At 42.3% G+C, this 9,834-nt stretch overlaps 1 protein-coding gene across 21 annotated transcripts in view; it reads left to right on the plus strand.

Annotated features, from left to right (window-relative positions):
* PAK3 (p21 (RAC1) activated kinase 3) overlaps nucleotides 1-8,390 on the plus strand; it is a 259,307-nt gene extending 250,917 nt beyond the window's left edge. For all 21 annotated transcript variants that reach the window (XM_023249300.2, XM_023249301.2, XM_023249303.2 and 18 more), the window contains one exon: nucleotides 1,646-8,390. In XM_023249300.2, the coding sequence (XP_023105068.1) occupies nucleotides 1,646-1,735 (90 nt within the window). In that variant the 3' untranslated portion in view covers nucleotides 1,736-8,390. The remainder of the gene's footprint in view (nucleotides 1-1,645) is intronic.
* The last annotated feature ends 1,444 nt before the right edge of the window (nucleotides 8,391-9,834 follow it).

Below are 9,834 nucleotides of genomic sequence, written 5' to 3' on the forward strand. Positions count from 1 at the left end.
AAACAACACGAGGTGTTTTTACAGACTTATTGAAACCAGGTGGCTATTCAAACAATAAATGCTGTGGTTGATTAGCGAGCAACTTCTATAGGTTACGGGGACCAGAAAGTGTCTGACAAACGGGAAAGACTTCTGCTGAGTCTTGAAGAGCAGAGCAGTTTTAAATAGTCAAGGTGAATAGGGGAAGGGATTTCAGATGGAAGGATTATAGTGTGACCAAAGGCATGGAGACAAGGTTTAATGAAAGGAACAGAAAATGAAGCATATAGTTGAAGTAAAGAAGTCGACTCAGGAAGCTGTAAGAAAGAGGACCATAGAGCCCCTTGAACACCAGTCTATAGAATTTGGGCTGTAGCCAGTGGGGAAACACTGAACATATCTGAGGGTCACATGGTGACAGCTTTGTATGGAATATGAATCTGCTAGTGTGCAATAAGAATTAGCAACAGGAAAAAAAATGGCGGCAGGAAGATGGAGGAGGAGCTAAGGTTTATAGTTCAGGATTAAGTTGATTAGGCCTGAATTATGAAGGCGAGAGATAATTGTGAAAGGCATTAAAAAAGTACTCGGTAGCTGATTGCATGTAGAACATAAGGCAGAAGAAGACGAAAGTGACTTCAGAATAGCGAACCAGTGGCAGCATTCAGTAAAAGCAAAAATGATGGAGGATAATACACTGGCTAGCATTTCTTTGCCTCTATGTAGCTTAAAAGGAACTGTCACTTACTTCATCTAACCATTGTAATAAGCAGAAGAGATCATTGAACCTAGGTGGGCTGATTCCAGAGCCTCTGTGGCTTACATCACGCGAGTGTACCCTGTTTGGGGACCTTAACATGTGTTTTTAAATGTTGAATTCAAGGGGACAGAAGGACACTGGGAAGGAAATACCCAGCGGGCAATTGGAGAAGTAGGACCAGTCTGCAAGAAAGAGGTCAGGTCACTCCATATTGCTTTGGGAGTCATCCCCATAAAGCTGATAAGAGGTCAAAACCATGAAAGAAAGTGAGCTCTCAAAGGAATCGAGTTAGAAAAAGAACATGATGAAAGCTGAGTTCTGGTATGTGGGAGGTGAGAGAAGGGAGGGAAGGCAGGGAAGAAGACAGAGGAGGAAGAGTCAGTGAGCATACACATGGAAGAGAACCAAGATGTTCAAAGAAGGAAGGGGTATTCATTTGTATTAAGTACTGCAGAGGGGCCAAGAGAGGAATGATAGAGGCACGGCGATGGGGTTTAGCAGATAAGAAGCCACTAGTTTCAGGGTCAAGGTCCACCAAGGTCACTTCTTCCAACCTGAGAGCTGCTCCAGATAAATGCCTCAGTGGGGGAAAATCAGAAAACGAGACTGTTGCAAGCCCAGTGAGATTTTTTTTTTTTTATGAGACCCCCTCCTCTGAGTTTCTGGCTCGGCCCGTCAGTTGCCGGAGCGTTTCATGACACTGAATGACCAGAACATCTGAGGAACAAAAACTGGTGTTAGCTTTAATGAAATAAAGATACTTCATTAGCTTTCATGGTGTTTCATTGGACACTCAAAGTGCGTTTGAACGAAGAAAGGGCCGCTTGAGAATGTAAAGTAATATACTTGTGGGAGGGAAATAGACCAGTAATTCCTCTTGTTTGTTTGTTTGTTTCCCTTTTGCAGCATCCATTTTTAAAATTAGCCAAGCCTCTCTCCAGCCTGACTCCTCTGATTATCGCTGCGAAAGAAGCAATTAAGAACAGCAGCCGCTAGGACTGCAAGCCTTACCCCACACCATCTCCCTCCTGAGTAAGACTGAACTGTGAAACTCTGCGGCAGGAAAGAGGGAAGCAAAGACAGTCCAATGGGGTGGGGGTGGGGGTTCTTTAACTTTCCAATGACTAGAAACTTCTTATAAGCCTTTTTCCTACTCCCTCAGATTATGTAATTTATTTGTAAGCCTGAATCGCAGCCCGAACCGGGCAGCAACGTCGAAGCGGCCGTGAAGTGGCCACTTCTTCCGTGAAGCGAAAGAGCCAGTAGTGAATCCCCTCGTTTTGTGCATTCGCTTTGAAGAAAACAAGGTTTCTCAAAGGTGCACACTCCCTCTTCATAGTGTCGTGTTCGTTTTTAAGTTAGAGAGTAGTCCCTCTTGCATTCGAACCTCCTTCGAAACTCCTTACCCAAATGTGACGTTCTTCACTTGCACTGTCATGAGGTGTCCAGAGGAGAAAAAAAAAAAAAAAGATGTCAAAACGTTTTTTTTTTAAAGCAAGCAAAAAATGAAAAGCAAAAACAAAACAAAACACAAAAAAACCACAAAAAAACAAAAACAAAACAAACAAAAAAAAAATTACCCCAGAGCAAATACTGTGTGACCACGTGGAAGTCCATGCCCTAATAGAGTTGCGATTTTTCATTCTTCTTCGATAGTGGTGGCTTGGTGTGCGTACCTGTTTTTCTGCATTTGTACTGGGAAAGGTTTCTTTGAAGGCATGTTTCCAAAAGCAGAGAGGAGTATATGTGTTCAGGAAGGGCTTTTAAAAACTGCATCTCTAAATATAAAGCGCAAACGGTGAAATCCTGTCACATTTTCACGATGATGCTTAAGAGAGGTAGTTGATGTATCGTTTGTAGAAACCAGCTTGCTCATCTTCACGATAACCTGAGAAAGGACCCCCCAAGCCTTGTGAACTCTCCTGTTGGGTGACTCCAGGTCCTCAACCTAGGAAATCCTGGCAGGAGAAGTCATACTTAGACAAAGATGGGCCTTTCTCTGAGAGCCAAAAGGAAAGCAAAATGTGTGTACAATACTTAGATCTTTGTTGGACAGAAGGAAACAAAACTAAAGGTACCTAATCTAATCCCCCCTGTGCTTGTGGAACACAGGCCGTCGGAAAATAGGTGCATTAGGAGGAAACAGACCCACTAGCCAACATTTGTTCAACATCTATGATCAAAATCACGTGAAAATTTATAACGTTTTTAAAGTTCCTCAAAGGATCTGGAGAACAGAGATATTTTAGGTATTCGGCCCTGTCAGAAGTGGGAGGTCCGCGAAAACTACACCCCAATCAATATTTGGCTCTAAGTACTTGTTCCCATTTGCCCTCTGTCTCGCCAGTTTCTGTTTCAGGATATAGTATGTTCATACTTTGTCCTTTGCGCTTTTGAATCTCAAAAACATGTTCAGAAAGATCTGGAAATTCTCCAGTAAAAGTAATTAGGGTTTGCAATCATCTATCCCGAGAAGTATCAGTTCCAACTGGTTTCCTTTTGTGGCTTAAGGAAAGCATGAAAATTTGACTATTATTTCACCATGTATCTACTTACTAAAAAGTCACCAGTTGGCACTTCCCGAATCTTCTGAGAGCAGAAAAATATCTGGACGGTGTCTGCGTAGAAACAAAATACATACTTCTCTTTCAAATGTACTGTCAGTTTTATAAATTTTGCAAAGTTGTTTCTCCAAACCTTTGAAAAGCTAACAATTTGTGCTCCGGAAGGCTTCTTGATGTGTAATATATTTCAAGACTCTGAAGAGAACCTGTCTACTTCAGCAAGAGGGAGAAAGGGAATGACATGGGCCTCTCTTCCTCTTTGCCAAGGTACATCTAGCCATCTAGCCACCCGTCCATTAAAACGAAAGCACTTTCTTTAGAGAATTTCTGCTCACCATATAGGGTGCGTCTTTATGTTTAGGAAATGGCACCACTGGTGGATTTCTTATTTTCCTACTGTTTTTTTTTTTTTTTACTCTAACATTTGGGAGGGGCTCGACACCCTGGAAAATAGCCACAGTGAGATAAAACAACAAATGTGAAAAGAAAAATCAAATAGCAACATTCATTTGAAGCATGCTGTGTTATACTTTGCAAAAAGGTGGGTGGGCCTGAAATTTTTAATGCCACACTGTTCTAATGAGAGAGAGAGAGAGAGAGAGAGAGAGAGAGGCCTTAATTTTTATTTCATTTAAAGTTAAATATTTGTTTTAATGTTTCATTCATAGTGCCAGGGAATTCAGTGAAACCATACCTGGGGTGTGAATCGAATTCAGTACGTTAACTATGCCCTGCCAGTGGAGACAACCACACACCTGGTTGGGAAGCCCTAGTTGTTGATTAGTGTCCCTTAGATGTCATTAAGGCCTTTGGGTGGGGAGAGGCCTGGAGCAGTGATCCTTCAGATCACTGTAGACAGAGAAATGGCTGTTCTTTTATGCTTTCAATCCTGCATATTCACAACGAGCCGCCAGATTTCTTCACCACATCCCATCGGACCAAGATTTTATGGTAATATATCGCAGTAGGCTTTACTCTTACCAGTGTATATCTACGTAGATTTTAAACGAGAACAGCTTCCAGAGACCCTCCCCCATGTTGGAGAATTACGTATATTTCTAATAAGTATTAGCGAGAAGCCGTTTCTCCTGCCAAAAAAGATGCTGAAGGATTCACGCTGGGTGCACTTGAACAACTTGGACTCCAGGTGGTTAATCGTTTATCCCCTTTCTCTGGACTTGTTTTTTTTTTTTTTTTTTTTTAAGCTCATCTTGACACAGATGAGTCTGTCCAGATCTTTAAAGTTGCTAGTGTGCCCTGAGAAAATGGGGGCACGTTGTCGAATGTTGATTCCAAAATGTCCCGAGATAGGGATAGGGCAGTGGGAAAGTCAGGGAAGGGTGAGAAGCACAGTAGAGATTATTTATTTAAGAAAAGAAAAGAACGTTAATGTTGTAGCAAGGATCCGGTGCGTTGTCATAATCCCATGAAGATTCTCGGATGACACAATCCCCCCCAAATCAGTCACCATGCTGGGTAATGACTTCGTTCTTGCTGATCTCGTCTATGTGTCATTGTAAATATTTGTGTGTCCATGTTCCGTTTTGGCTACTGGATGGCCAAGTCACGTAAGAAGATTTAACTCAAGTATTTATTCTTTAATTGTGTTACTCAGATTTCTTCAGGCTTGTGGATTGCACCCCGATGTTGAGTTTAACCACCTGATCCCCACATCAATCCCTCCCCCGTGAAGCACATTCCATTGCTAAAAAAACAAATATGAAATTGCTTCCTGTCGTCTGTATAACTGTTTTGATAGTTTGAGATGTTTGTCTATAAAGGATATTTCTCAGCTCAAAGATCGTGTAAATAACTATATTCCTTTGCGCAGTGGGTTGTTTATTTCTAATGAGGCTGCCAGTTCTCAGAGAGAAATCTATAAAATCACTTTTAAATAGCGTAAACAGGGATTACAACTATGTAAAAAGTAAGTTGTGCATAATGGGCAAAGACTGGGAACACAGACCGTTGAATCAGTTGTGTTAGGGTGGTGGGATTATGCAAAACATTTTTTTCTTTCAAAATTTTCTTTGATATTGTTCTAATATTGCTTTATAATAAACATCAGAAAGGGAACTATAGAGACATAGAAAAGATGCCAGGAGCAGATGCCTTCTGGCCAGAGCCCAGAGCATGCAGGGCACACATATTTGCTAGTTACAGTTATTCCATAGGCTTTATATTTGCCTGGGTGCTGAGGTTGGCACACGCTCGGGTATGGCACGTGCTTTCTTAGGGGACTATTATCTGTAAGTTGAAGCTAGGGAGATGTCGCTCTTAGAACTCCAAACACACCCATCCTTCTGCTTTAAAAGTGGCTGCCCTCCACTTGGATATGGCATGGAGGCTTCTGTTGTGGCTACTTGAAATTGGAGGGGTGACATGTGATTAGCCCCCTTGAAAGCATCTGGGTCAGGGATCACCTTTCTGGATCGACTTTTAGCAGATTTTCAAGCTGAATGTGGAAGAACAGAAGGATCAGTCCCCCAGCTCCCACCCTGTCCTTGTCTGACTGGATGTTACATCACTTGGGTGGGGATTCTTCTTTTTGTGACCAGTGGACCAGTCCCTTTGATTTCAATGGAAGTTATGACTTGTGCCGAAAAGCCGACAATGAAAACATTAAGACAAATGTTTAGAACTGCCGTTGCCTGTTGGCCTTCAGTTCCAGTCCTGTTAGCTTCAGCTTGAGATGGCTTCCGTGTGCTTTCTGTCCTGCCTGTTTTCCAGGAGCGAAAGGGAGACCCTCTACCCAAAGAGAGGAATTTTCCTCCGAACTCACCGAAGAAATCTTAGGTGAGGAGTTTTATAATGGGGTAGTGGTCTCAGATGTTATTCAGTTTCACCAAGAGCAGACCTTATACCTAGAGAACCCACTTTCCAGTGGCCATTCTCAACATAAAAAGTACTTACGGGCGTCCTAACCCTGCCATCCCCAGTTGGATCTCGCGGTCCTTTTCTGAGCTACGTGCAGTTGGTATTCAGTTAAACACAGGCATGGCCAGGGATGCAAGCTTCTCCCAGTCTCTGAGCAAGAGGACTGAAATTCAGCATTTGTAAATTGAGAGCCAATAGGCCTGGGATTTTGAGTGAACACACAGTTCTGAACATATTTTTGCATGTGGCTTGGGAAGGGAAGAAATGGTACCTTGGAAATAAAGGAGGTATTTTTTTTCCTAAGAAAGAATTTTTCCTAAGAGAAAATCGTTTCTGATACAATCTTTCTGTTGGTTAGCTTTAATTTTTCCACTCTTTTTCTGATCCCACACTCCTTCAGTGACCAAATGAATATCCCCCAACTCCTCATGCATCAGGAATGTCTGCTTAATAGTAGACAATATCTAACTGAATCTGCAAATGCGGGACCTGAGATATCGCCTCCATGTGCACACTTCTGTGTGCAAGTATACTATAATTACAAGTAGCATTTACTGCCACGTCATACAGTCAGACTTGCGAGATAAACTTCTAGAAGCTGGTTAGTGCCATCAGAGTCTCCTTTGGAAGCTGCTATCGGGTGAATGCCACCCCGTAACACCTACCAGCAGTAGGGGGGGGTACCATGTTCGCCTGATTTCACACCTAAGAGGAAATCAACAGCAATTACACAGAATCAAGCAGATGTAGTATTAGCCTAAGAGTAAAGAAGCCTGGATTCTAATGTAGGCTGTGTTACTCTTATTGTGTGGCCTTGGGCAAGTCACTTAACCTTTTCATGGCTATTCCCTCATCTGTAAAATAAGGGTATCCGACTAGATGACCCCAAAGTCTTTCCAAAAGTCCTATCTTTCTATGGCACCTTAGGTTGCCTTGCAAGTTCAGCCTGCTCAAATGATGGCAAATATCGCATGCTTAAGCCTGGGTTTCTTAGGTGGCAGTTAAACAGTAGAACTATGTCAAATGATAGGGAAAATGAAAGCCTCAAATAAATGCAAATAATACTAGGGAACGTTGATAAAACTTGCGGCAGCCTTCCAAATCCTCACAGTTGTTTTGTTTTGTTTTTGTTTTTGATGTCCTTTTTCTGTGGTGTGTTCCCAGTTTTCGTTTTCCATATATTCTGTATGTAAACTCTGATTTTCATTAAGCTGTGGCCAGTATTTGCTACTAGAACAGAAATGCACTGTCACACTTGCTAGAACACAGCTACATTTGGGCCTCTCCTTTCCTAGGAAGCAATGCTGGTCTTCATAGAGTTTACTTTGTAAAGGGCACAAGATGGCAGAACCCATGCATTTTAATGGCTGGGACTATTCAGAATGGACATAAGCACTTGCAGGTTGCAGAGAAAGAAATGAAAAAGTGAGCACACGCTATTAGCATTAAGGAGTGTTGACAAATCAACTTGTTGGGAACCAAAGAGAGCATTTCTGATGACAACTCCCACAGCGATGGGCCAGGTGTATGAGTATACTGCTGGAAAGAGGGTAAACTGGAAGTTCGTTAGTCCCAACGCCCTGCCTATAGCAGAGTGCCAACCAGCCCTGAGTGCGAAACTCAAGTTCAGTATGTGTGCTTGTGTGTGGTGTGCTTTATGGACCCGCATATACTATATTCATTAGTGATGATAAGACCTTTCACAGAATCCTATAACCATTAGTGGGTTGAGTTTTAAATCTCAGTACATCAGCCGGGAGGAGTCAGATCACAGGGTACTGATGTCTGCTGGGATTATACTCATCATATCCAGACAAAACAAGTTGAGGAGGATCTATATTTTCATTCTTTATCAGAATTGTATCTCATTTGGTTGTGCATTACTTTTGTTAAAATGTGTTATTTGTAAACCCATGTGTAGTGCAACTCTTCTGTAACTTTGGATTAAAGGTATTTATGGTCTTTTTGTTTGTTTGAGTTTTAAGTAAGTTATTTCTTTCGTAGACCTGCTGATGGTATGGTTCCATCCTTCTGACCTCAGCTTCTGATTTTTTTTAATGACTTTTTGTTTCCAATATTGTTATTTTAAATTGTGGTTGAAGCAATAGAAAATTGAAATATGGATTGTGCATGACTGTGTCTTGAGTGTAAAAATATTGCAGTTTGAAACTTGGACCTAAAGTATTGCAAATAAAAATGACAAACATCAACGAGCTGGTGCTTCTGTCTTCTGTCACCCTTCCTGCCTACCCCTCTGGCATTGGCCGTTGTACCTAGTTCACCGGTTAGAGGCAGGGAAACGCCCGGCCTTGTGAGCAATGCAGGAAATGTCCTGAAGATTCTGCCGCCAAGTAACTCAGACCCCGGATGTCCATCTGGTTTCACATGGAACAGCTCAGAGTCATGGTTTTTCACATGGAATCACACCTGTAAGTTTTCCATGTTCTCCCTAGCAGCCCACATTGGAGTGAAAAGGAAATTGGCAGTTTGGCTCCATTATCCGTGTACTTTGATGTTTTAACCAGAGTACTCTGGTCCTATTTCCTAGGCATATATATTCCCATAAAGTAAGAAGCAACAGATTCTGTTACCATTTGGGGGTGGGGATTGAGTAAAAGGTGCACGGGATCTCTCTGTATTAGTTCTTGTAACTGCATGTGGATCTCCAGTTATCTTGATAAAATTTCCAATAAGAAAAGCAACAGACTACATGATACCTCCATCGTGACATCTCAGAGGTCATGGCAGGGAGATAGGATGCGAGCTGGATGGCATACCCTAACCCGGTACCAATGCCAACCACCAATCATCTTGGTATCAGGAAGTTCCGCGCTAATTTAATTCCCCTTTAGGTAGTAGGACTCCCCACTCTCTCTTCAGGCACTTCTGAGGCCTCACAGGGGAAGCAGAGAACTCAAATATCGTTGCTTATGAGTCCTTTGCCATGGGCATCAATCAGTTTGGCTCATCAGCCTATGGTGCCACGTGAGAATAAAATTCCTAACAAGAAGCAACTTTTAATTGTACAGCCGGGGGCACCTGGGTGGCTCAGTTGGTTAAGCGTCTGACTCGGCTCAGGTTAGGATCTCGTGGTTCATGGGTCCGAGCCCCGCATCCGGCTCTGTACTGACAGCTCAAGGCCTGGAGCCTGCTTCGGATTCTGTGTCTCCCCCTCCCTCTCTGCCCTTTCCCCGCTCGCACTCTGTCTCTCAAAAATAAACAAAAAAAATTTTTTTAAGGTATAAAATACGGGAGGGGAATGTCATGTTCTTACAGTGCTGTACTACAGCACTTGACATTATGTCCTGAACTCCTGCAGTAGGGCACAAATGATGAACCCACCGCATTTTCCACATTTTCTTTCTAAACTTTTGAAGCAGGCATTAGCAAATGGTAGTTAAATCCTGTTCATATTTAAGAGGTTGTGTGACATAATTCAAAAACACTTTTTAATCACTTAAATGATACAGTTACTCCCCTAGCTTTCAAGTAGAGAACAGGGATTACGAAACCATTCCCCCTCAAGAAGATTTTTATCCCTGGTATTTATTGGTCCATTACTGCCTTTAGCAATGATTATTTTCTGATTTGGGGTGTGTTGTGTTTGGTGAACTGTTTTTTACCTGAAGCAGAAGTGCATGTGTCATAATCTGC

This window comes from Felis catus, chromosome X (assembly GCF_018350175.1).
Source record: "Felis catus isolate Fca126 chromosome X, F.catus_Fca126_mat1.0, whole genome shotgun sequence".
NCBI classification, from domain to species: Eukaryota; Metazoa; Chordata; class Mammalia; order Carnivora; family Felidae; genus Felis; species Felis catus.